This window comes from Peromyscus leucopus, chromosome 2 (assembly GCF_004664715.2).
Source record: "Peromyscus leucopus breed LL Stock chromosome 2, UCI_PerLeu_2.1, whole genome shotgun sequence".
NCBI classification, from domain to species: Eukaryota; Metazoa; Chordata; class Mammalia; order Rodentia; family Cricetidae; genus Peromyscus; species Peromyscus leucopus.
Window position 1 is genome coordinate 64,526,361 of NC_051064.1, and position 27,902 is coordinate 64,554,262.

The following is a 27,902-nucleotide window of genomic DNA, read 5'->3' on the forward strand; positions in this document are numbered from 1 at the left end:
GCATCTCCTGTCCCTATCCCATTTGCTAGGGGCCTGAGAGAAGCACTGTGGCAGTGACATGCTATCAGGCAAATGGAATGCCCCCAGGCCATGGTGTTAGGGAGGTCTCTGTCAGTGGGGTAGAGTATTAGGTAGTGAGGAGTCCATGGGCAGTATGACCATCCTTCTGGAGAGTAGAAAGCATATTTGAAGTGTTTCAGGGCATTCCAAAAAAAAAAAAAAAATGAGCTTTGGGAATCCTTTACCTTTTTCCAGCATTTTGAGGAATAAGTGGGAGGCCTGTTCCTCAGACTAACTCAGGATTTATGCACAGCATCTCTGGGTAGAAGTATAGCCAGACAGACGTGGAGCTCACCAAAAGACATTATATGTTCTCATGGATTGACAGAAGGCTCAGTGGGTTGGAGGTGTGGCTCAGTGAAGAACATTTGCTTTGAATATATGAGACCCTTGGTTTGATCCCTGACCCCCCCACTCCCACCTCCCATCCAAGAAAATATTCATAGGGTCCAGGCCAGTAGAATACTGTGGTCCTCACCACATCCTGTGAGGGAGATGCAGAGGGAAGAGCCTAGAGCTTTGAATCTCTGCCCAGATCTAAACACAGCTTGGCCCAAAGACAGCTTATCAGCTGGGAACAGGCTGGTCAATAGTTGATCGATAATACAACACAAAGCCTCCGTGTTCTCTATTGATCTCTCCATTAGTTGATGCTAGCATGGCTGAGGGTCTGTGGTAGGACAGCTCCCAGTCCCTGTCCAGACTCCCTAGCTCATCGAGGGCCTCACCGTGGCCCAAGAGGGTCACGTGGACCTGGCACCAACCCCCTTCCACTGACTGGCTGGCCAAGATGAAAGCTTTTTTAAAAGGATTCTTACTTCCTTGTTGTTCAAAATTAAGAGCAGTTGGTAATGCTGTTTCCTCTGATTTCTAAGAGATTGGTAGCCAGGCAAATCAGGAAATTAATAACATGTGCTCTGCTTTACCAGAATTCAATTTCTAGGAGCCACCCAGACGGTTGATGCTCAGTTCCCTGCAGTGCCTCGGCTTCTGTGTCTGTGTGTGAGCAGATAATGTACTTTCTACACTGCTGTGACTTTCCAGCTGTCCAGAGGGGAGTTTCCTTTCCTACCCTGAGAATCCGTCTTTGTCCCAACAGAGCCAGACTCCTGTTTGCTGGTAGCATTTGATATTCTTGTATTGAATTGGACTCAAGAAAAATTATCTGGTTTACTTCTTTTTCTTTACTTTAAAAAAAAAAAATCGGGCTGGAGAGATAGCTCAGCAGTTAAGAGCACTGACTGCTCTTCCAGAGGTCCTGAGTTCAATTCCCAGCAACCATATGGTGGCTTACAACCATCTGTTATGAGATCTAGTGCCCTCTGCTGGCCTGCAGGCATACATGCAGACAGAACATTATACATAATCAATCAATCAACCAATCAATCAACCAATTAATCAATCAACCAATTAATCAATCACTCAATTTCCTTTTCTTTTTAAGGCAGTCTTACTGTGTAGTCCAGATTGGCCTCAAACATGTGATCCTTCTGTGTAGCCCTTTGAGTACTGGTATTAAAAGCATGCACTACCATGCTCGTTAATAAATATTTCTTGTTTGCAGGACACTTAGCATGAATTCAGAGCCAAGGTGGTGAATCAGATGGCCCAGGAAGCTGTGGATTAAGATAAAAGAACTCTGCACTTAAAGCCAGGAAGCCTTGGGGTTCCAAGGCTTGTTTTGCCAGTTGGAAGCTGTATAAGCTGGCCATGTGACTTGTATGAGGCCCAGTCTCCTTTTTGTGGGGACGCATTATTTTGAGAGAGAGTGGCCTGGAATTTGGGAACTTCCTGCCTTTTAAGTGCAATGATTGCAGGTGTACAGCTTTCACTGGCTTAAAATCCAGTTTTTAGTCACCAGATCTTGCTAATGGCTGAAATAGTAGTTTTCTCCTTTTTTTAAATAACGATTTTGTTTTTTTATTTTATGTGTTTGCTTGTGTACACGCACACACGCACACACGCACACACACACACACACACCATGTGCATGTTTGGTGCTTTCAGAGGCCAGAAAAGGGCATTGTATTTCCTGGAACTAGAGTTTATAAACAGTTGTGAACCACCATGTGGATGCTAGGAACCGAACCCGGGTCCTCTCTGCAAGAGCAGCCCGTGCTCTTCATCTCTGAGCCATCTCTCTAGTTGCTGAAGTGGTATTTCTTCCTCCAGGGTGATTTATTTGGTCATTTTAGTTGTTTGTGTGTATGACATCCTTATCTTCTTTGTTTATGACAGCGTAGCTATATTGACAACTGGGACTTTTCTAGTTGTTATTACCACAAAATACTCAAAGTAATTACTTGCAGAAGAAAAAGTTCCAGTTTGGCCTGTGTTTGTGCATGTTACAGTCCCAGAGCAGCTGGTCCCCTTGCTTTGGGCCTGTAGTTAGCAGGTGCACGTCGTGAGGATCAGGTGGCAGAGAAAGCACCCTTTATATCATGAGACGGAAAGCAAGAACAATGGGAGTGGGTGAGGTGGGGTTCCATAAACTCCTTCAAGGGCAGGTCCCCAATGACCCGAGGACTCCTGGCTGGGCATCAAACTGATCCCCCTACTCCCCCCACAAAGCCCTAAAGGTAAGCTGCTTCTAACAGTGTCACTCTGGGAGCCAAGTCCTTAACACATGAGAGAACATGTGTTTAGGGGACATGCCTAGGCCACTCGGGATGTGTGTGTCTCTAACAGAGAGCTAGTTTCTTACAAAGGCTCATAGAAAACTAGCATTGGGACCCAGTGGTGCTAGAACATCTGTGTAGCAGGTACTAGACCCTGGGTCAAGGCGTCACACTGAAAAGGAAAGTGGTAGGGGGTGGGGGAGAGTGTAACTGTCTTGGCAGGAATGGAGATTCCTGAAGAGACATTCTGGCCTCTCTTTGGCCACCAGACTATTAAAATAATGATCCCTAGGAGTTAGAATTTGCCCAGGAACCTCAGGCTGGAAGAAGGAAAATGTTGAAGCCAGTGCCAGCCAGGGGAGGAGCTTGTGTCTACTCAGAAGACATTTCATGCCTTTCGGACAATGCTTGGCGGGAAAGACTGGAACCCAGGGTGGGTAGATGGTGGATGGGACCACATTTGACCAAGTCTGCTTGGCTGTGGATAATTCTTGCCTCCCTACCCTATTTAAACCTAAACCTTGTGTCAGGATCCTGAAGATGGATTTGGGGTGGAGGTAGGCAGTGTCACTGGTGCGCTCTGTTCTGATTAGCAGTGTGGCTATAATGAAGAAATCTCCTTTTTTAGGTGAGCTTGTTAGGGCCACTTGGGATCTGTGTGTCTGACAGAGAGCTAGTTTCTTACCCTAACAGCTCTGCTAACAGAAGGCAGGCAGGAAAGACAAGCAGACGAAGAAAGAAAACGGACAAGTATGGCAGAAGTTGGGAGAGCCCGTGACTAACCATGAAAAGAGTACTTCCCAGAAACTGTGGCCTCGAGCCTTGAGGCAGGGGCCTTCTGGGAACTACTAGCTCTGAAGCCAACTATGGTCTCAGGTAGGGCTCTGAGACAGGTTTAGACTGGGGGTATTAATGTGTTAGGAAAGGAAACTGATCTTTAGAGATCAAGGTAGGTTTACAAACATCCCAAACCAGACTAACCTCAATCTTTCTTTGAATGGGATTGTTAGACCTCAGGTACCTCGGGTTGTAGTGTTTAACTAAACGCACACAGTGTTAGGCCTGTGTCCTGGCAGGGGACGGAGGTTTGGATGAAAGTACTCCTGCTCTGTAGGGGGGTGGGGCAGCACATGACATGCATGCCCACTTGCTTTCTTGTTGATACAGCCATTGAGCAAGGTTGACAGAGCAGGTGAGAACATTGCCATCTTCTCCAGCATGGCACGGGTCTTGTTCGGTGTGCTGGAGGGGGTCACAGAACTGGGATTCTGATCCAGTGTGTGACCCCACAGAGGCACAAGGCAGAGGCCTGTGTAGAACAACTGTGCATATTTATAACCAAGCTGGAAGCCCCTCACCACACAGGTGCCTTGATGAGGCACTGTGGGCCCAGTACTCCAGCACTCCCACCCAGGCCTCCCTGGGTCACTTCCATGATACAAGAGTGAAATAGATAACCGAGAGATGGAGGAACGGGCCCGAACTCTTAATGTACTTAACATATAACAGGTCTCAGGCCAGTTTCAGGATGATGATGATGATGAAACTTAATGGGAGCAAATTTGAAAACAAACCAACCAGCTGTCCATAGGTTCAGAAACCATAGCATAGGGGCTGGGATGCAGCTCAGTAGAACGCTTGCCTAGTTTGTTCAGGGGCCTGGGTTTGAGCTCCAGCATTGCAAAATTATATTTTAAAGGCTTTGTTTTGTTGTTTTGTTTGTTTTAACCCTTGCATGGGAGCCCAAAATTTATTTCTATTTTGTATTTAAAAGAACAAGGTGGCACATGCCCGTAATCTTGGCACTTGGTGAGAGGAGGCAGGAGCACCATAGTTTCCTCCTGGACTACATAGTAACACGTATCTAAATGAAAGAAAAGAAGGCATTTCCTAGCATGTGTAAGGCCCTGGATTTGATCCCCAGTTCAGTTCCACTCCCAGAACCACCCCCAAACAGATAAATAGACAGGAGATATGTAAATATTAGGAGCGGTCACATGGGATATGATTTTTGTTTGTTTGTTTTTAAGACAGTGTTTCTGTGTGTAGCCCTGGCTATCCTGGAACTTGCTGTGTAGACCAGGCTGGCCTCAAACTCAGAGATCCATCTGCCTCTGCCTCCAAGTGCTGGGATTAAAGGTGTGCGCCACCACTGCCCAGTGGGATATGATTTATAAAACACCAGTGTCATAATGTGTGTTAGAGATGATTGGGGTGCTGTGGTGGGGGGTGACGGCTGTACAAGAGTTTTACTCTCAGGTCCCAGCCAGCTATAGAAAATGCATAAGAGAATTGGAGATGGGGAGATCAGCCTTGTGAAACAGTGGGTCATTTGAAAGCTTTTATGGGGACTGGGGATTCTCCTTAATCTATAGCTAATGCTTGTGTCCACCTCCGCACACCAGAGGGCAGTGGATCGAATGATGACCAGGGAAGGGTGCTGGCCCCAGGGTTTGACTTGCTGTAGGTGAGGGTGGGAATGGGGTAGGAGAGCACCTGAGGTCATGGAGAGGCACAAGTCTGGCTGTTCAGGTAGGGACTGCTGTGGAAGGTGGCGTGGATATTGTGTTTGGAGGGCATCAGACTTCAGAACTTGGCTGGAATTCAGGGTACTTGTAGGGCCCTAGGGAGAGGCAGAACTTGTTAGAATGTAAGCCCCTGATCAGGCTGGAGGGCACCCACACTTGCTTCCGTGGTGGGTACTTTGGAGCAGAGAAGGATGTCTTGAATAATGGCTTCTCTCAGAGACTCGGAGAAAAAGGGCCGTAGTGGGCAGACTCAACACTAGAGGTGTCGGGACCACTCGGGACCATTATTGTCTGGGTATGAAGTGATGCGCTCCCGCCTGGGGTGGAGATGGAGGGGAGGAAGGGCACACAGGGACGTACCATGTGATGGATGTGGGGCAGGTGCATTGAGAGGGCCCCTGCAGTCGCTTTTGTCTTTTAGACCCTGTGCTCTTCCCATTTGGCTCGCCACTAGAACGTACACACTTAACTGAGCATGTGCAGCTTAGCTTACCCCTTCCTTTCAAGTCTGCCTGGGAAGCCTGGCTTTTTTCTGTTTGGGAGATGAATGAGATTCGGATGGTTGGCTCCTACCATCTTTGTTCTACAACTGGGTTTGGCCCGTTTGCATTGCAGCTGGGCCAGGATGCAGTAAGACATTGCCAGTGGTATCTTATCTCAGGTCACGCAGTTCCTCTATTTAGGGCGTGCGGTGAAGACATCGGCCGTCCAGCAGTCTCCCTTATCAGAAACAGGGCTGGGAACCAATGAGTCAGCACAGTAGCCTCCCGACTGGCTAGCAGAGACAGCACAGAGTCCCTGCCCTTCCCTAGTAGCTGTCTGTGTGCCTGCCCACCCCAACTTTGGCTGGCAACTGTGGACTCTCAGCTTTTAACCAGCTTGTTATTTTCAGCTCCTGTCAGACCCAGAGAGAGCTGCTACAAAGAGGCATACTGATCAAAGTGGCTGGTCCTTGGGAAAAATGATACATTGAGATGGGAGGCATAAGAATTAGGGCTGCAAGAACTCAAGGCAGAGCTTGCTAGAGCCTGCTGTGTTGGGGGGCAGCTTGGCATGGAAGCCTGGTGATAGGCACAGCAGCATCACTGTATTCTAGAACCGCAGGCCTGGCGATGGCCTCCCTTTCTGGACGCAGCCTCAGAGGGCAGGAGGTGCCTGCTGTGGGAATCCTAAGCTGCTTTGCACAACTTAGCTTCTCAGCAGGTGCTCATCACCGAGGACTTCCTGCAGGGAGCAGGGAACAGCTATCCCCAGTTCAGACTATTTATTTAGGCTTTGAAAAAAAGTTACACTTAAAAAAAAAATCTTATTATTTGTATATATGTGTGCCAGAGTGTAGGTTTGTGCATGTGAGTGCATTACCCAGGGAGGCCAGAAGAGGGTATTGGACCACCGGGAGCTGGAGTTGAAGGCACTTGGAAGCTCCCCAACATAGGTGCTGGGAACAAACTCATGTCTTCTGGAAGCAGCAAATACTCTTAAATTCGCTGAGCCATCTATCTAGCTCGGAGTTTTAAGTTTTTTTTTTTTTTTTTTTTTTTTAAATTTTGTGATAGGGTCTTACTGTGTAGTCCTTGCTGGTGTGGAACTTGGTCTGTAGACCAGGCTGGTCCACCAATCCACCAGCCTCTGCCACCCAGATACTGGGAATAAGAGCATTCACCACTGTGGTGGGCCTTTTGTTTTGTTTTGTTTTTTGAGACATGATCTTCTGTAGCTCTGTCTGGCCTAGAACTCATAGCAGAGCATGGCCTTGAGCTTTTGATTCCCCTGCCTCCACCACCCAGGTTAGATTACAGATGTGCACCATCACATTCTCAACTTTCTAAACACCCCCACGCCCCCCCCCCTCCCGCTGTATCTCCAGGACTTGGAAGGGTGGCTGGAAGTTGATGAACGACCAGCAGATGCTTGTTAAATGAGTGAATGACTGAATCTGGCCCAGATGGGGAGACTTCGTTTACTTTAAAGCATCGAGGATGACTTCCTCAGTAACTCATCTCCTGTGGTAACCATTAGACAGCAGCACTTCACATAATTGCAACAAAATTGTGTTTAGGTAAATGGCCTTGCAAGTGCAGTTGCTTCCCTAGGTGCTGGTTGGCGGAGTGCAGAATTTGAAAATATTGCAGTGAGTACATTCTCGTGTTTAGACGTGCCGCTTGTGATGCCCCATTGGTCTGTGGCTGGTGCTGTAGCACAGCCCATCCGCTGCATTTCCTTTTTGATCCCAGACCCCACCATACACCTCCCTGGTTATCCACCTATGCATCATCACCTGTGTAGGTTATGATGAGTGACAGCTAGGCTCTATGCTTTGGAGGGCTAGGGATGTGGTTACTCAGGTGAGCATGACTAGACCCTGTCCTCAGGGAGTGCTCACTTGGAAGGAGGAGTGCGATGTGGGGGCGGGAAGCATAGACAGCTGCTGCACCCCGAAGGTGATCCTGTGTTAAGTTACAGGCATGCACCTACCTGTGGGGTTGAGAGGAAGGAGCGTATACCTTGCTCCGTGTGATGAGATGTTTGACAGTACAGAGAAACTGAGTTATCTGGAGCCTCTTTGAGGTTTGAGGGCTGAATTTGCAGGGTAGGAGGGCTGAGAGGTAGTGCGCTCTAGTACAGTGGCCTCAACCCTCCCATCTTGGTCCTTCTAGTGACCCTGTGAGCATCTGCTGTGAGGACCCCTCCAACCTCACCTTCATTTTGCCTCTCTCTGTGAAGCTGACAAGGCCTGCTGGGAGTTCATTATTCCAGAAGAAGATGTAGTAAGGAGCACAGTTGATTGTTTGTAGATACACAGGAGGCAGCCATGAGTCCACCAAGGGAGGGTCTGGTATGATAAAGGACCGCTTTCCTGTGGAAAGGTTCCTTCCCTGCCTCTACCCAGAGGCGCAAGGAGGAATAGTGTTCGGAACGAAGTAGAGTGGGGGTGTGCACTGACCCTCTTCACTGTGCACATCAGTTCATAATCTGTGACTGATGAAGTCATATATTGGAGGGTAAGTCTTGATCCCAAGTAGAGAGGCACAGGTCGGGGTGCAGACTGGATTTGGGGCTGCTTTAGTTCTGTGGCCATGCAGATACGTACTGGGCAAGTTTGGGTTGGGGGTAGGGGCTTGGGGGGGCAGATTATGAACTGCTTCATGTCGCTGTGGGTAGTCCATCTGGGCTCCAAGCACAGTCTCTTGCTTCCTCCCAGCCTAGGTTTTCTGCCACGTCCTGCTGCTAAAGCCTTTCTTAACTAGTCCTGTCCCACTAGGACACTCCTTAATGAAGCATCGGCTCCACAATAGCAGGTGTTGCTTGGGGCTGGCTGCACTGGAGAGCAACAGGGAACATAGCCCGAGGATTGGTTGTTATAGGCAAGAAGGCAGAGTGCCAGAGTTGGGGCTCCCCCCCCCCTCCAATCATGTCTCACAATTGTCCAAAGGTCTGTTTTCAAGAGAAGTTCAAAATGAAAATATCCCCAGTTTCCCATTGGAATATGTCTGGTTTTGTTTCATATACCCGGTTTTTATAAAGCAGTTCATAGTGATACAGTGCATATGTTTTAACATGTTGTTTATGATTGTATGTGCCTGCTGCATGTGCGGAAGCCAGAGGGCAGTTCTGTGGAGACGAGTCTCTCCTTCCACTTCCACTTGGGTTCCAGAGCTCTAACGCAGGTTGTCGGACTCGTGTGTGGCAAGTGCCTTGACCCACTGAGCCATCTTGCCAGTCTATGGCACGTATGCTTTTCTGTAGTTGGAATCAAAGCCCATTTACTTCTTCCCACTGATCTCGCTCTTTGTAATCGTCCTCTCTACTGGTAGGGCCGTGTCTGGAGTGGCGGCATGCCACCGTTCTTTGTCCTTGTGCTGGGGGCGTTAGCTGGCTTGTTCTCTCGGGTGGGATAGGCTGTAGAGCCCTTCAATGTACATCGAGCTTCGGCTTCTGTTGTCGTCCTCAGAGGCGCTGATCCAGCAAGGAGTGTGCAGTCTGTAGTCTTGCGGTAGATGCTGAGGATTGGAACCCAGGACCGTGTGCTAGTGTTCTTTCCCTCGACAATGAAACTTCATCCCCGCCCCTGAGTTTTTACTTTGGACATGCCCTGTAGATGGAGATGTGCAGATAAAACTGGGGTGTAGTTTGATGAGTTATCAGACCCCAAACACCCTGTCTCCTGAGATAGAGTAATGCTTGCTGGTCAGACATGTCCTCCCGACCCCCCAACCCCAACCCTTCGTACCCTGCCCTTCACGAGCAACAGCTACCCTGACTTTATTGTGGTCACTTCCTGATTCACTGCAAGTTTCCTCAGCCAAGTGTGTATCCTAGGCAGTGGGTGTCCATGTGTCTGTCGTAGGCATTGTGGTTTGACCTTGTCTTTTGGGAGACTGTCTTTTAGATCTTTGAACCTCAGGCTGCCTCTCCACACCTTGTCTCTTCTTCCTATACTAGAGATGGGATAGTGTGCATTATGGGGTTTCTAGAGTTTTTTTTCCCCCCTTCTAGGCTGGATCTTGTGGAGAGACTGTGAAGCAATTTGTTGACTCAGGAGGTGGGATGTTCTGTCATAGGGCCACAGTGACTGGTTACCTGATGGGATGGGAGTTGCCATTCTGCTGTTATTCAGGCTGTGAGATGTTGATGTTGCAACTTTCCCATTCTTAATTATTTTACATGTTGGTATTCTTTAATAAAGAAAACATACATTTAGTATGTATAATAGCTTTGCTGGGGTTCACATGCTGTACATCACCTTCTAATTGTCCAGTCCAGAGGCTTTTAATATATGCAGAATTCTGCATCTGTCAACACAGTCAGTTGTAGGACATTTCATTGGTAAAATACCAGCCTAGCTGTCGACTCTCAGCTCCCTCAGTCCTAAGCAATCGCTGGCCTAGTTTCTGTCTCTGTGGTTTGTCCACTATGACATTTCTTAGGATAAGGTCATACAAGTTTGGTGCTTTGTGATCTCCTGGGACTGAAGCGGAGGGTTTTCTGAGTCCCACCCTATGGTAGCATACATCAGTATTCCAGTCCTTTTCATGGTGAAGTAATAGTCTACCAAATGAATTTTCTGTATTTTGATCATCAATTGATGGCCATTTCAGTTGTTTCTGCCTTTTCGGTATAATGAATGAAGTTGCGAACATCCCTGTACAATGTTTTCATGAGCATGCATTTTTATTTTTCTTGGATCTAGACCTCGAGGTTAGAATTCCAGTGTGGCTGCAATCCGTTACTCCATCAGCAGTATGTGCGGAGTCCAGTGTGCCCACCACTTGTTGTTAGGTCTTTTCCCTCCCGGCCATCTGAGTGGGCATGGAGTGGGTCGGGTTATTGCTGTGGTTTCCTGGGCTCCGTGGCTGCTCATGATGCTCACCTTCCCAGGTGCTTACTGAACCCTTGCATGTCTTCAGAGGACTGTATGCGCCCTTCTGCTGGTTCTTAATTGGATACTTGTCTTTTCATTATTGAATTGTAATAGTTCTTTTATTTATTCTGGATAAAAGTCTCTATCAGGCATGGTTGGCCCTTTACATCAACTGACTGGAGCGAAACTACTGAAAAAAAAATTTATCAGTACTGAACCTGTATAGACACTTCTATACATTAGGTCATTCCCTAGACAGCACAGTGAAGTCAAAACAGCTCTTCACATAACATCTGTGGTGTCTCAGGTATCATGAGTCCTCTAGAAGATTTAAATCATGTGAGAGGATATGCATAACTTATTTGCCATGTGTGTGAGGGATTTGAGCATCTGTGCATTTCGGTCTTCTTGAGTGGTGCTGGAACATTTCCCCACAGGCTGGAGTGACGACTATATGTGATTTACAAACTTCCCCCATGTTCTGGATTGCCTTTGAAGCACCGACGCTTCATACGTGAATGTACAGTTCATTGTTCTCTGGTTACTTGGTTCATACTATTAATGCCATCTCATCAACCGCCGCCTAACCCAGGCTCACGAAGTGCCTACATATCATCGGAAGTTTCATAGTTCTCCCTCTTCCCCTGAGGCCTGGTCCATCTTGAGTTAATTTGTGTGTTCACTACTACCTACTCTTCCCCACAGGGAAGGGTCAGGCGACGCCAGCCGCTTCCCAGTTGACTGCCAGTGTTTGTAATAAGGAGTGAGTTCTCCAGTCACTGGATGGAGTTGCTGTTTGTTTTCTTTGACACCTAGTTTAAATGTATTTGCTGTGGTGTAGATTTTATCCGAGACACATGCCTGCATTCTGCTCCAATGAGTACTAATAAGCCTCTTTGTTAGTTAGTTGGAGGTCTGAGTCTTCTTGCAGTAGCTTTCCGGTGGAGAGCCCCTCTGTCTTCCTGAAGAGGCGGGGAAAGCATCTGCCGCCAGCCTGTTTTGTGAGGCAGAAGGAGAAGCAAGTTGCAGCTTTCCAAGGTCATGCCTGCTTCGAAGTAGCAGGTGTGGCTGCTGCCTCTGACTCCTCTTGTGTTCATGCTCCATCCGTGAACCACACAGAGCGCTGGTGGGAGTGGACCCGGGGTTTGGGTTTGAGTCCTAGCTGGATGGCTGTGCACTTTGGGCAGATCTTCTGTCTTTCCTGGGCTTTGGTGGATTGCCCTGTAAAACCAGAAGGCTGGCCAGGCCATTTGACAAGAACTAGCAGAGTGGCTAGGGTGGCCTGCCTTGACATCCAGCCTAGGGGTGGCTGTGCTGGAGCAGAGCCCATCACACCTCTTTGCAGGGTGCCTGGCCTGGGCAAAGCTTGCTATCACATCAGGTCATTCATCCAGAAGGCCTCCTCTTGTAAGGAGAGAAGGGAGAGGGTGGACAGTGTTCAGCTGGGTCTTAAACTCATAGGATTGCCTGGTATTTTAGAGTATCTTTAATTACACATTCTTACTTCACTTAAAACAAATTTGTATGCATGTATGCAATTGATGGAGAGAAAAGGACTTTTAAAAATATTTTTGTTTCTTAACCATCTATTGTACCTTTAATTTCCACGTCCCCGTTTGTCTTCCAGAAACATGCCAAAGGCCAGGATTTGTTTGACCAGATTGTGTACCACTTGGACCTGGTGGAAACAGATTATTTTGGTCTGCAGTTCCTCGACTCCGCCCAGGTCACGGTACGTCTCGCTGTGATTCATTTCAAGAACGATTGGTTCTTCGCGCTAATTGCAGTGCCACAGCCGCTCACTATACACTGATAGAGAAAAGAGTGAAATTGAGATATTGTGCCAGTGATGAGCTTGGCAGGCAGTGCTGGTGCCTGAATGAAATGCATGCAGGATGCTCGTCAGCTCCTCCCACCCTTGAGGTAGCCACTGACCAGGAGGCTCTGCACAGAATGCCTTCTGGAAACACGGCTGAACACAGGGGGACATGATAGGCACATGGCTAACGTAGCGGTGGAAGAAGAAATCACTTCGACATCTTTTCAGCGGTGGGTCTCGAGGATCCATCACCTTCTTGCAGAACCTGGGAGGGAAGATGGCAGGTGCTGTCAGCACAGCTGAACAGGAGGAGGGCTGGAGGGGATGATCAGAGCAGGCCTTCACTCTGGGAGGAGGTATTGGGAAGTCAGAACAGACTCACCTCACTCTCTGGAGACCGATGCTAGAGTGAATGACCTCCACAAAGCTCAGTGCAGCTCTTTCTTTTTAAATTAATTGTTTATTTAAAAACTATTTTATGTCGTGTGGATGTTTTGGCTATGTACCAGGTGCATACAGTGCCCAAGGCTAGAGAGGGCATTGGATTTCCTGGGACTGGAGTTACAGACTGTCGTGAGCAGCCATGTAGGTGCTGGGACTGGAACCCAGGTCCTCTGAAAGAGCAGCTAGTGCTCCTGACCACTGAATCCTCTGTCCAGCCCTTGTACTTCTCTTTCTAAGGGCAGGAATGACTTTGTAGTGCTTCTTCCCAACAAGATACACCTCTGGATTTCAAAGATAATGTATTCGGCACTCTAGACGTGTTTGCTAAGGGACTGTTACACACCGAGCTCTATTCTAAGCATTGAACGAAGCTGGTGAATACAGTTGATGTAACGAACATGGCAGGTGGTGGAGAGTTAAGACTAATTAAGGATCCAGGGAAATAGTTCAGCAGTGCAAATGTGAGGACCTGAGTTTGGATCTCCTCACCCATGTTGAGCAGTGTGACAGCGCATGTCTATAACCCAGCAATGCTACATCCCGGGGGAGGTGGAGAGAGGTGCACCCTGGAGCTTGCTAGTCATCTAGCCTAGTTAATCTGTGAGCTCCAGGCCCAGTGATAAAACCCCTCTCCAACAACAAGGTGAAGAATGACCGAGGAATAAACCCATCAGCTTCTACCCAGCACGTGTGTGCTGCATGCACAGGTGTACATGTGCATGGACACATACCTACCACACACGGACTAAAACTAGAAGCGTGGGGCAGGAGGACTAGGCTGTTAGGTGAGACAGTGTCGTAGAAGCTGGTTTTTCTGGGAACAGGTTTGAGCTGGAGAGCTGAAGCTCTTTGTTCGTGGTGGACACTTAGCAGATGTTTCCTGGGGATAGCTATAAGCTGGAGCTGCTCAAAACTGGTGCCTGGTAAATGGGTTTGCTGGGGACTCTCAGGGTGATGCTGAGCCCCGAGGAGATGGACTCTGGCTGTTGGTGCTCCTGGCTCCATCCTCCTGAGGGGCCATCTCTTGGGTGTCTGTGTACATCACCACCACTTCCTTTGTACCTTGGGACTTCTGTCGGCTCTCAGTAGAGTCCTTACCTTGCCACAGCTGTTGCCTCCTTGACTGTCTGATTCCTGCTTTGTTTCTCCACTGGAGACTCCCTTAACCGCCAGGTTCCAGGGAGGCATCCCACCTTCTCCCTTTCTGCTCCCTAGCTCAGTCTACTTCCTTAAATTGAAGTCTGCCCTCATCGCTGGCCTTCACATCCATCAAGGCCTCTCTATTTTTTTTTTCTTCACCTGCATGCACTCAGGACTCAGTTGCTGGCTCTGACCACATTCTAGATACTGTTTTCCTCTCCTTAAACCTCATTTCAGCAAACCTCACGGCTTCCCTTGTTCCTGTCCTTCTGACCATCTCCCATCCCCCAGTCTCCTCTTTTTCCTGCCTTCTTCCCTGCCCTGGAGGAACCAGGCATCGGTCCCCACTCAGTCTTTGGTCCTCCTGCCCCTGTGGGTGTTCCCTGGCCTCCCCTTGGCAACCAGGCCCATCTGTTTGCTCTGGGACTCTTCCCAGGCTGCCAAGCACTGCTGGAGATGAGCGCCTGTGTCTTTTGTCTGCAGCGGAGATGACAGGTTCAGCCAAGTCCAAGCCTCCACGCTGTGCCCCAGGAGGGTGAGCGTCTCACCGATGCCTCGGTGCCCCTTGGTTCCTTTTCTGGTTCCTACCACAGAACTCTAGTCATATCCTCACCACTTACGTCTAGCAGCTGTTCACCTGCAGAGAAGACGGAGGCCATCTGCCCCAAACTCCTGTGCTTTTTGCCTTGCATCTCCAAGCCTTTCTCTCTCCTGTCTATTCTTACTCCATCTTTGGGTAAAGGGGTTGGCCTGCCCCTGCGTCGTCTTCCTGCTGCAGCGGCACCCCCAGTTCCTTTCAGTGGCTTCCACTGTCTTAGTTTAGGGTTACTGTTGCTGTGATGAAACACCATGGCCAACAGCAAGTTGGGAAGGAAAGGGTTTATTTTGCTTACATTTCCACATGAACAGTTCATCATCAAAAGCGGTGAGGGCGGGAACTCAAGCAGGGCAGGGACCTGGAGGCAGGAGCTGATGCAGAGGCCATGGAGGGTGCTATAGTAGGTGGCTGTGTGTGCCATGCCCTGAAGCACTGTCCCTAGTGAGGCAGCAGGTAGCTGCTAGGTACCTGCCCCTTGGGCATAGCTGCCAGGGACCCTGAAGACCTGGGATGCACGTATGCGCTCTCTCTACCTTGTGGATTTTGGATGCTGAGATGGACCAGGGCAGAGCTCGCCAGAGAACAGCTTGGATCTTGCCTCACCCTTGCAGGGTCCTGCTACAATCCATTCTGTCTTGTGAATTAACCCTCAAATAAATTCCTTTGGTCTTTAAGCTGATTCTGTGGATTGATAGCGATTTAATTGTATTAGGATGCTGCTTACTGGGCTTGCCCAGCCTGCTTTCTTATAGAACCCAGGACCACCAGCCCAGGGATGGCCTGGCCCACTCACAGTGGACTGGGCCCTCCCCGACCAGTCACTAATTAAGAAAAGGCCTTAGAGCCAGATCTTACAGAGGCATTTTCCCAACTGAGGCTTCCTCCTCTCTGATGACTCTGGCTTTTGTCAAGTTGACTAGCCAGCCCAACCACGTTCAGTTTCTCTGTGCTCAGCATCCTCTGACCACCCTAGCCTCTGACACTCTCGAGCCCTTCATGTCACCCAAACTCATCTCTATCCTGCCTTAGGCGGGTGGTGCTTCTCGTTAGGAGATCTACAGCCCAGGAGCTGGAGTCAGTTCTGGACCCTGTTCCTGGTTCTGACCCGTCTGGTCACGTAAAGTTTGTGTCTCCAAACCTGAGAGCTCTCCGTCTTTATGGTCAGTGACTAGTCTGTAGATCTGTCTGCCCCAGGGTCTCCTTCAGCTAGAAAGCCATCATTTTTGTCTTTAGAACTAAGGGCTTCTTGTCTGGCCATCATTTCCTCATCCCCGGGTGACCCCTCTACAGCCCTTTAGCTTCCTGGAAAGCTTTGGATGGAACTCCCTTGTGAAAGACTTTGCCATAAAGCCCTGCTGGCTTGGCTGGCAGGCAGGCCCATCCTTGTGCCCTTTGGCCATGGAGCAGGAGGGATGTTCACAGCAGGACCCAGGTGTCCTGCCCAGACTAGACACCCGCAGATGCCTTGGCTCTGCTGGTCCTGAAGACTCTCCAGCATCCTGCTCTGCAGACGTGAGGGACTTCCTGTAAGGCAGCTGTGGGATCCCCATCTGCGTTTCAAGTCCAAGGATGTAAGAGGTGTGCTGCCGCCTCCAGGGCCAGCCCTTTTGCCCGTGCATTTGGTTTTTCAGAGGATGCTGTCACAGACTGGTCCTGATGGTGCCAGCCCACATCTGTGCCATCCCACCGGACCCTTCCCCCCACTGATACGTCTCACCACTTAAACTTCTGGATGGCCGTCTAGATTATCTCCACAGACCAGCTCATGGCTCGTGAAGTGCGTCCTTAGCTCGCTGAATTTTTTTCCTCTATGTAAACCTTGGAGCTCATTTGCCTTCGCTGAAGCCTCATTACATGTCCTTGGGCTTGGTATTTGTAGATATAAACAAATGGGGCCGGGGACGTGGTTCAGCAGTTAAGAACACTTCCTGCTCTTTCAGAGGACCAGCTCCCACATGCGGTGGTTCCCAACTACTTATAACTCCAGTTCTAGAGGCTCCTCTTCAGGTCTGTGGTACGCCATGGGTACACATAAATGTGTACACATATCATGTGCTACACATAATATATGCAAGCACTCACCATACACATAAAAGAAAACTAAAGAGATCTTTCTGATTAACTCCTGAGACTTCATGACTTCCTCTTTTTTATTTGGGAGCAAGGCACATACCCACTAGTGTTCATCATAGGAGAGGCATTTGTAGTTTTTTTCCTGTGGTGGAAAGCCTTTAACAAAATACTTGATTCAGGATACTTTATAAAGGCAACAGGTTTATTTATTGCATGGTCTCAGACACTGAAAGTCCAATATGGACTTTTTCTGAGAGGGAAACGGTTGCATGCAGAAAAGGCCATGGGTATGGGGTGGTCTTGCTTTAGTTATAATGACACAAAATTGATTCAGTCCCCAGGAACTTAACCCAGAGAAGGTGGGACTCTGTAACCTAATTTCTTCCCACCAGGCTCTACCCCTTAAAGGTTCCGGTACCTCAAATCCACCACACTGAAGACCAGGCCTCCAGCACATAAGCCTTGGGAGCAAACTTTATCCAGACCACAGTAGCCTCTTTGCTCTGGCTGGGTAGGGTTAGAGTGGGGCACTGGGAAGGAATGATTCATTGGAGAGGACATCCTGCCCTCCATTCAAGGGTCCGTCAAATACTCCCACCCAGCCCCTGACATAAGCATCTGAGGGCTGGCAGTGGCGGGGCTTCGGGTACAGTTCTGTATATACCAAGCTGACATCCCTAGCTCCTTGAAAAGAGCCAAGCCTGGTTTCCATGGTACCCTGCCCAGCCCTGAAGCAACTGTCAGATCCTGTTGGCATTGCCTATTTTTAGCAGTTGGAGCTGGGACCTCCTGTTTCCCTTTTCTGTGTCATATAGGAAGGCCACCCAGGGACCCACTCTGCAGATCGACACTTGGGATCAGCTTAGAGCAGATTGGGAGTGTGAGTTTATGTAGCAAAGCTTTCTGTAGAGAGCCAGGGCCTCTGGCCTGTGCTCCAGCCTTTCTGCTAACTGGTCATGGTAGCTGCTATTGACCGAGTTCCCACTCTGATCTAACATTAATGACTTCTGCTCAGCACTCATAATCCATCTATGAAGCTGACCACAGAGCAGACTCATTTTACAGGGGGATAAATCTAAGGCTCAGATAAATTGGAAACTTTGAAAACAATAAAGTGACGATAAAGCCAGCATCCAAAATTTGTTCTTACTCCAAAGTCAAGTACTTTCCACTGGACTATAGAGTTATTTGTTCTTTACACAGTAAATACACAAATGTGCTCGTGTGTGTGTGTGTGTGTGTGTGTGTGTGTGTGTGTGTGCGCGCACACACACACACATATTCACACAGGCACACATGGAAAGAGAACATTTGCTAACCTTGACTTAGGGCATTTCAGGGCCAAGCTCTTTGGTTGCAGACATAGCTGGACATTGTACCTGCCTGGTGCATCTGGTCATGGAGACAGATGAAGTTTCCCGTGGAGTACAGTGTGGTCATTCCTCCAGCAGGAGGTGTCCAGGCTCACAGAGGAGAGAGTACCCGAGCATCAGATAGCATAAGAGGAGGAGTGGGCATTCATGTGTCAACAGAATAGGAGAGGCATTTCTAAGCAGAGGGTAAACAGGGATTTAGGACAGGGCTTGTAACAACGGTGTAGTTGGAAGTTTTCTCTGACTCCCGTCAAGCCCCCATAGTCCTGCGGCCCCGCTTATAAAATAATCACTCAGAAGCTTATATTAATTAAAACTGCTTGGCCATTAGCTCAGGCTAACTTCTGACCAGCTCTTACACTTACACTCAGCCCATTTCTGTTGATCTATATATCGTCACATGTTCCATGGCTTTATCTATGTGCCATTACATGCTGCTCCCTGGATGGTGGGCTGGCATCTCCTGACTCAGCCTTCCATTTCCCATAATTCTCACTATCTGTTTATCCCGCCTATACTTCCTGCCTGACTACTGGCCAATCAGCATTTTATTTACAACCAATCAGAGCAACACATTCACAGCATACAAAAAGATGTTCCCTATCACAATGGTCTTCACAGGAGCTTCCTCCCTTCCTATCCAAAGGGCAAGTGCTGTATAGGACATGTGTAGCCCTGGAGTCTCCTTCACTGGCCCCTTCCCAACATGAATAGGGCCTTTTTAATGGCAGTACGTTCTGCAGTATGAGAGCCAGGAAAGACAGTTTTGGCCTTTCTTTCCAGACAGTCCATGTGTTGTTTTTCTGTTCTTCCCGGCTTTGAATCTGGCAGGTGAGAGGCAGGTTTGTGCAGCAGAGTTAACACACAGTTGTGCTGGCTGCTGGAGATGCTGCAGGGCCCCTGGCTTCATGCTGCCCGTGTCTCAGAAGGTCATTACAAGTACCTGTGCCAACACTACTACACCTCAGGACACTTTGGAGCAGGGCTGGGGCTGTAGCCCAGGGGTAAAGAAAAAAGAAGGAGGAGGAGGAGGAGGAGGAGGAGGAGGAGGAGGAGGAAGAAGAAGAAGAAGAAGAAGAAGAAGAAGAAGAAGAAGAAGAAGAAGAAGAAGAAGAAGAAGAAGAAGAAAAGAAGAAAGAAGAAGACGACGACGACATGGTTGTGTTTAAATGTGATCTGCGGGAACCTGTCCTTCTTACTGTTGAATTGGGTTGATCCCATAGACATATTGGGGAGCAGCACATGTTGAGAAAGATGAAAGAAGGGGTAAGGGAGAGACTGACTTGTGACCACATACCAGAAAGTTGCAAAGCAGGAAAGGAGCTCTGACCTTCCGCCTCCATCTGTGGTAGAGCAGAGAAGTGTCCTATGGACTGAGGAAGTGCAGCAGGCTTCCAGGAGCCCAGCCCTGAGTATCAGCAGTGAGGAGCGGGTGCACATGTGCAGAGGGCAGTGCCTAATGGAAAGCCATTGCGGGGAGACTTCAGCTCATCCCCAGGGAAACCTCAAGTCACCACTGTGAGTCCGAGGGGCTCCACTCTGGATGAAGAGGAAGGGTGACCCCTCCTGCGTGTAGGCAGAGATGGTGCTTAGCACCCATTTGGAATGTGATGGGCCTTGAGTTGGGGACACTGACACAACAGTGAGTTTGAATCTCATCATAGCCTCTTTATTCCCTTATCCCCACCCTATCCCCAGCCCTGAATCCCTAGTGTTCTTTCCCTCCCTTCTGTCTTCATCCTGGATATGATTTCCTCTTCAGATCCCTCTGGTTCCAGTATCAAGGCAAACTAGATACTCCTTATAAGCCAGGGAAATTTCTAGCTACTAGACCATTGCTCAGCCTGCATGGCAGGATACTAACTAGACCATGAGTCCTGTCGCTCAGCCTTCATGGCAGGGTAGTAGATTATGAGTCCCATTGCTCAGCCTTCATAGTGGGGTGCTAGATTATGGGTCCCATCGACCAGCCTTCATGGCATGGTACTAGACCATGAGTCCCATCACTCAGCCTTCATGGCAAAGGTGCCATGAACAGAGATTTTAGACTCTCTTTAACCTCTGAGCTTGAGTGCTTCCCATGAGGACTCGGAGCATTAAATTCTACGGCCAGCCTATGCTGGTCGTATTTTCAGATCGATGCTGTAGTAGAACAGATGGGCTCTGCCTGGATCACTTCCCACATCTTGATTTATGGACAGGACTTTGCCAGATGGACTAGCATGACAGATTCAGACAAGAAATCACCTTGCTAACACCCGCTTGAGAGTTGAGTTCAGTGTCTTGCCATTTGAACTCGGAAATGCATCAGTCTGCCTGTGGTGACTGGTTTAATGGTCTGTGGAGGCGCTCAGAGGCTGTCTGCCTTCACCTTCACTGATGGTGGTCTGCTTTATTTAGCTAAGATGCAGGTGAATACACCTGACAGGTCTTACTGCTTCTGGATACAGCTCTCAAGCTGACATGGGATATAATTCTAAATGCTAGGTCTGGCTTTTGTGGCCTTGGTATTCAAGTCACAGGGTGTGGGATTCTTGGGGACACAGTGATCAGCAGCTGGTAAGCCTCTGCAGCGGTTGGACACAAGATAAGCTTTGTCATCTCTGTTTCAGAATCATGACAGGTTTCTTGTTGCCTCTAATGGAGCTACCAGCTCCTCCTGTTCTGAAAATCCCCATGGGTCTGGGAACTTCAGAATAATGATAATCACTTTTGATTCTTTTCTTGGCTTCAAAAGCCCCAAATATTTCGTGGCCTCTGTCTTGGCAAGAGTTGCTTTAGATACAAAGGACGAAGCCCCATAAAGATAGATAAAGGGACCCCCATTAGCAGTGTAGCCCCAGGGCAGAGCTGCCTGCTGCCCTTAAGAGCATCTGGCATCCATCTGCCCTTATGCTAGCTCCGGCTAGGGACATTTGGCCATTTCACCTCTTGGGCTGGCCCATAAACCCTGGGATTGTTTGAGATTTTATAGACTTCACATAGAGCTGTGGACATTTTAAGATCCATAGGGCATCTTCCTGTAGAGGAGGCTATGGAAGACTGAGTAGTAAACATTGAACAGGCCCACTAGGTCCATCTGTGAAATGGATGCTTTGCAAGCGTGGCTGATGGGTCTTGGGTGACTCCTGGGTACCAACGTCCTTATTTTAGTTCTTCCATCATTATATTGTGGAATCAGTTTCCTTCAGGCCGAGGAAACCACACAAATTGGACTTGGATGGAGAGGACAGTGGAAGGAGAGGGGAGGTGGTTTTGAACTTGGTCTACTCAGAATGATGGTAAGGAGACCTGAGAGAGGAAGGAAGAGTGGGTTCCTTTAAGCTGTGAGTGTCTAGAGCTGCCTAGACCAGAAGGCTGGCCGCAGGAGAACTCTCTGTGCCTGGGAATGGTGAATTCATTTAAGCACAGGTTTGGTCAGACATTAGCATGGTACTTGGCAGGAGCATAAATATGCTTCTGTCCTCTCTGTGTCTGTCCTTCCCAGAATGAGATTAGGGGTTTTCAGCATGCTTAAGGGCAGTGGTGAGGTCTGATTCTTGTCCTGCAAATTCCTAATCAGAATTGCCTAGCACAGAGCCGAGGATACAGCATCGTTGTTAGCGTGCTTACCCTGGATGCAGGAAGCTCTGGGTCAGATGCTCCTCACCATGCAGTCTGGGTGTGGTGGTGCATACCTGCATTTCCAGAACTCAGGAGGTAGAAGAAAGGTGATCAGAAGTTCATGGTCATCCTTGGCTACATAGAGAGCTTGAGGCCAGCCTGGGATACATGAGATTCTGTCTCAGGAAACAGAACAAGTGTGCCTAGTAGGCAAACAATGAATAAATACAAAATGGACAACCAGCCCCTCCAATTAACAATCTCATTAAAATAAAGGGCTGTTCAGAAAAACAAAAGAAAACGGCATTCATATTATTGTCATCCCTCCCCACCCCACCCCCAAATGCCCAACAAATCTTTCTGGACATATCTTGAGAGAAAATAATAATTCTCTATAAACAGGATCCTACCTGATTTATTTTTCTACCTTAACATTGTGCTGTGGCTCTCTTGTCACATCAGTAAACATCGGCCTACATCCTTTTAAAATAGTATTGCATTATACAGATGAGCCATTTTTGAATCCGTCTTTGTTGATGGACATTTAGGTCATTGCCAATTCAAAGCTATTAACAATGAGATGTAGCATCCCAGCCATGTGCCTTGGAGATAGGCCTCCTGCTGTGGTGATCCGGTTTTATTACCCAGCCTAGGCAGTGTGGAGATGACAAAGGGCGACATCCTCCTCTCCTTAGCACTGCCCGCACGCTAATTGTATTCTAATTCATCTGTTATGTGCTTTTTTGTGTTTCCACCTCCCCCTCCTCCTACACAGTCCTCTCAGGCTTTGTGGTTAGGTGTGGAATACACTGTGCTCATTCAGCCCTGCCCTTTCTCATTAGTAACATGTGCATGGTGTAGATTGCTTCTGCAAGTCCCTGGCAGTCAGCAGAATTAGCCTCGGGTTCAGAACAGCTGGAGAGAAACCTACTTTGCCTGTTTCATTCCAGTTCTTTTTATAACAGTGAAGTTCCGGTGTGCGTTGAGTTTACTTAACAGTGATGGTGAACATGTCTAACGCCCCCCCCCCCTTTTTAAAAAACAATTTACACTTTGGGCTTGGGAAGTTGGCTTAGCAGTTAAGAGCGCTGGCTGACATTCCAGAGGATTCAATTCCCCACACCCACATGGCAACTCACAGCCATCTGTAACCTCAGTTCTGGGGGGCCCAATGCCTGCGTCTAGCCTCATGGCGCACACATGGCACAGACTTGTGTGCACCGTGCGAGCAGAATGCCCATACATATAAAATAAAAATTCTTTTGAAAGTCACACTTAATATTTCTCAGTCCAATAAGAACATGCCGAGTACCACACCTGGAACCTCTTACAGGAAACACAGAAGCCATCAGCCACATGGTCCCTCGCCATTGGGGTTTGAGCTGAGAGACTCAGAGTACAGCCAGCCAGCTCCTGACTCGTGATAGTTCAACTTTATGATGGTACGAGAATGATAAGCAGTCAGTGGAGACCAGACCTCAGGTTTTGATTTGTGACCTTTCCTAGGTTGTTGATTGGTAGTACTGTTCTCTCTTGAGATCCCAGGCACAACCAGGCAGTCATAGTTACTGCATAAATGAGTAACACTCCATGGTCTGCTGTGTAGCCAAGCAGGATGCATGGGCCAGAGGGATAAAACGCATTTTTAATTCACAATGTTCTCTCTTTAGGATGGGTTTATCTGGATGTTATACCTCTATGGTATTCTCTTATGTAGCTTTCTGGAGAAGTTAGGCTGCTGAGCAGATGTCAGCAATCTTGACATAAATGTTTATGAGAGAAGTGGCTTTGTAAACTCCTTAGGTAGATAAAGCTGAAGTGGGTTTTATGGTAAATGTGAGGAGCAGTTGAAATGCCCTCACTGGCCACAGTGGAACCATCTGCCTCTCTTTCTCTCAGTGGTGGAGGCCAGGGGTGTAAAAGAGTAAAGGGTCCTGATCTCAGAGCTGAGGGAGTCGGAACCCAAGGCTGATGTATAGTCAGAGCTTAGCATGGGAGTTTGTACTCTCTGCTAGATTAGTGGAGACCAGAGTTACCAGGCACGATCAGCAGCATAATGTATCATCAGTAGCGTCCGCAACCCAGAATTTTTAGAAGGGACTTTACAGATCAAATTTTTAGGGGTTTTAGAACTTCCTGAACTCTGTTTAAAAGCTTAGGGCAAGTTTGGCTGTAAGAAAAATGCACTTACATGGACAAGCAAATTACTCGTTTTTCTGTTTACATATGTGGTTCCTGTGTGTGTGTGTGTGTGTGTGTGTGTGTGTGTGTGTGTATGCATGTTTGCATGTGTGTGGGCACATATGGAGGGTTGATATTGCTTTGCCACCTCATTCATTGAGGCAGGGTCTCCCAATCAAACCCAGAGCTCACTGATACTGCTAATCTCATCAGCTAGCTTACTCTGGGAATCCTCTCTCTGCCTTCCTAAACTGGAATTACAGGCAACCACTACACACCTGCTTGGCTTTTAGGTAGGTTCTGGGGATCCAAACTCCTACCCCTAGAGCAAGTACTTCAAATGTTTGTTTATTTTTATTTTATGTATATGGGTATTTTGCTTGAGTATGTATGTCATGCACCATATGAGTACAGTGCTCACAGAGGTCAGAAGAGGGTATTGAATCCCCTGGAATTGGATTTACAGATGGTTGTGAGCCATCATGTGGGTGCTAGGAAATGTAGCCAGTGTTCTTAACTACGGAGCCACTTCTCCGGGGTGAGCAAAGAATTTTTAATACCATACCTAGCGGTTTGCGGATCTCCAGTTAGGAATCCAAGATCTGACTCAGTCTCAGGTCTTTGTGAGGGGAGTCACCCAGGTTTGTAGAGGAGGGGAAGTTGAGGGGCACATGCTTAGTTCCTAAAGAAACCTCTTCTTTCTTTCAGCACTGGCTGGATCATTCGAAACCCATAAAGAAACAGATGAAAGGTAAGGCATAGACTCCCATCCACTCATGTCATCTCCTTTCTTTCTTTTCTTTTTTTTTTTTTTTTTAGAAACATGTCAGAGAACTCTTTTGTCAAGATTTTTGAGATCTTTTGATTTGTAAATAGAGCCGATGTTAAATGGATGATTTTTATTCCTTTAAACTGGCCAGAGAGTAGAGCTTTAAGACTGAATGAGTGTTTTGGGTAGATCTTGAACCCCCCCACCCCCACCCCCACCCCCGTGCTCCCTTTTCACACCAGACACCCCTGCCAATGAAAACTGACTAATGTATTATTCAGAAACCTCACACCCACTTTTACTCACTTCCAAGTAAGTTTCAAAGCAGATTCAGAACGGAGAGTAGGAAGCAGGAAGGCTCCAGCTCATTCCTCACAGGTGTAGTAACTCTATTTTTCTAATGCTGCTTATGCTTAGGTCACTTGGAAATTACATTCCCTTAAAAATACCTTAAGATATTTTTACTGTGTTTTGACTCGGCAGAACACTTCGCCTCCAGCCCACTTTGTACTTTGTAAAACATGGGTGCCAGTTTGGAGTAATCCCATCAGAGGATTACAAAATGCCAGCTCTTTTAACCACCCGGACCCTCAGGGGTTTCTGCCGGAGTGAAGTTCCCAGCTAAGCCATCCCCGTCAGCCTAAAAGTCTGGTTCCATTTTTCAAGCTCCAGATGGAGCAGTGGGTCTGCTGTCTTTGTGATGTGTTTCCTTTTGTCTGATGGGAGACAAACACCTTTACCTTTCTGTCTCCAAATGTTTAGTTGGACCTGCCTATGCTTTGCACTTTCGAGTCAAATACTATTCTTCAGAACCAAACAACCTTCGAGAGGAATTTACAAGGTAGGACCTCACACAGGCGATTCTGTCCAGTAGATTTGCCTCAGCCAGATTTTTTGGGGGGGGGGGAGGGGAGTTTTTCAGTCGAAGACTCGATTCCTTTTTAGTTCTCTGTGTTTCTAAGCAAAAGTTAATAGCACTTTCCTCAGGCTTCTCTACCCTGGTGAAAACCCACCAGTGTGCTTAATTTGATAATTTTCATAGGAATCTAATTAGATGGATTTTTCTTGGATCTTGGGAAAATGAAGGGTTCATCTATGGCATTTTGCCTTTGTCTCCATTACAAAAAAACAAAAGGAGATATTGGGAGAAGGTTTCTTAGTCAAGAATAGCTTTTTTTTTTTTTTTTTTTTTTTTTTTTTTTTTTTTTTGTGTGTTGCAAAACAATTCTGATTGTTCAGTGGAAGGAACCCTTTACTTCATACCACAGATTTTGTTAGGACCCTCTTATAGCTCTCAGCCCCACTAGATATTTTTATGTTGTAAGTGCCTATGTTTATCCCTTGAATTTACGAAGCAATATAGAAGAAAAAAAGAATATAAATAGGGATTGAAGTTTGGCGCTTCCTTTCCGTTCATGGAATGCTTTGTCGAGTTCTTGATATCACCAGAGTGTCCTTGTCACTGGCTTTGTGTGATGCAGTGTAGTAGTGACTTGTACATTGATGAATGGTCTACAACTTGGAGAGGACCACCTAAATGACACTTGAAAAGCTGTCACTAGTGCCCATGACAAGGGCCTTAGGGGCTTCTTCCGTTGGGTTTCCCTATGAGAATCAGAACTTTTGGCCACATGGCCACCATGTGCAAATAATGCATGTCTGTGTCCTAAATGTCAGAGGTGGAAGTTCAGTTCTAGTTCAGGACCTATGGGGAAGTGGAAACCTTCTGGAATGAGGTAGAACCTTTAGCCTCCCTGCCCACTTTGATTTCTGGGTCATCCAAAGTATATGGCCGTTCTACAAGAAAGGACTGCCCACATGGCTTCCAAGGGTCAACTCATTAAGGAGCTTCAGTGTTTCTCTTTGGAGGTCCTTATCAAATGTGTTGTCCCTAGCTGTCACGAAAGCTAGTCATGTTTAAGCCAGGTGTGTGAATCAAAAACACTAGGAAGTTTTTGGACAAATGGGGTTCCTGGGGACCACTCTGGAGTGTAGGATTCTAACTCTGTAGGCCTGGAGTAGAGTGTGGGAGGCTTTGGTTGGTACAGAGTGGTTCTGGTGCCCACATCTTCCTGGAAAGAAAAGACTTTTTACTTAAGACTAAGACATTTATTTTTTAGCGTGGTAAGTAAGCCCTGCTTATTTATTTATTTATTTATTTATTTATTTATTTATTTATTTATTTATTTATTGCTACTTTCCTTCTTGTTTCTTATTATCCCTGTAATTATCTGTAGTGTAATTCTAGGATTTTTCGTGTGTGTGTGTGTGTGTGTGTGTGTGTGTGTGTGTGTGTGTGTGTGTTTTGCATGGTTTGCATGTGTGTTTGGTTTGTTTGTTTTAAAGACCGAGTAGGCAGTTTAACTGCCCCAGGAAGAAAAGCCTCAAGTGGTTTCCAGCAGACGCTGCAGTCAGCTGCAGACTCTTTGAGAGAGTCCTGGAATCTGCTAGGTGTAGCAGGCCAAGTGCCGGCTCAGTGGTCCCATCCTGCCCATTTTCTTGATGCACTGCTTGCCCATGTGTGAGTTCTGTGTGCCCGTTGGGCTGGTTTCTCCTGCACCAAAGCCATCCTGCAAGTCACATCAGACCTCCTGGTGTTGCATCCCTGCTCCAGCCTACAAGTATCTTGCAAACTCCCCATATACATTTTCCTGCCAAGTGAGACCTTGGTTGCTTTTCCACAGGCTCAGAAGGAGGCTCCCACCTCCTCATTTGTTGGGACTCCCTTTTGACAGTGCAGGACGCCAGGGCATGTGCAGGGGGATTTGCGATGGGAGGCTGGGGATTGGAGGTGGCTGGGAAAGGCAAGGGTTCCCCTCTGATGACTTTTGTATATGTTTGTCAGGTACCTGTTTGTTTTACAACTCAGGCATGACATTCTTTCTGGAAAGTAAGTATGTTTTCGTTCTCTTAACCCAGCATAGAGCATAGTATTGCCTCAGTAACTCCCTGTTTGAACTCTTTTATGCTTTGTCCTCTTTACCAAATTCAAAAGAAGGGCACCAGGTCTTGTCATGTGAGTCAGATACTTGCACTGCTGTCATTTTTGTCCTGGTGTAAAATGACTTCTATATGGCTTGGAGCCTTTCCAAGAGCATTGACCTTCTTGAATGATGTGTATCTGGGAACCACTTTCTCGCTGTCACATCACTGCCCCATTCATACTGGCTTCTTTTGTATTTGCAAGCAGCACACATTGTTAACATGTATACATGTACAAGCGTTTGTGCAGTTTAAAAAGTCTCACCCATCACCATCACACTGAAGCATGTAAAGAGGTCTTTATCTGACTGCTAAGAAGAGCGGTAGACTCCTCCTCTCATTTCCTGTCCCA

The 27,902-nt window shown here is 47.6% G+C and overlaps 1 protein-coding gene across 6 annotated transcripts in view; it reads left to right on the forward strand.

Annotated features, from left to right (window-relative positions):
* The window catches only part of Epb41l4b (erythrocyte membrane protein band 4.1 like 4B), a 153,046-nt gene that overhangs the window by 32,156 nt on the left and 92,988 nt on the right, over positions 1-27,902 (forward strand). For all 6 annotated transcript variants that reach the window (XM_028882995.1, XM_028882992.2, XM_028882994.2 and 3 more), the window contains exons 2-5: positions 12,196-12,300; positions 24,508-24,550; positions 25,331-25,409; positions 27,414-27,458. In XM_028882995.1, the coding sequence (XP_028738828.1) occupies positions 12,196-12,300; positions 24,508-24,550; positions 25,331-25,409; positions 27,414-27,458 (272 nt within the window). The remainder of the gene's footprint in view (positions 1-12,195; positions 12,301-24,507; positions 24,551-25,330; positions 25,410-27,413; positions 27,459-27,902) is intronic.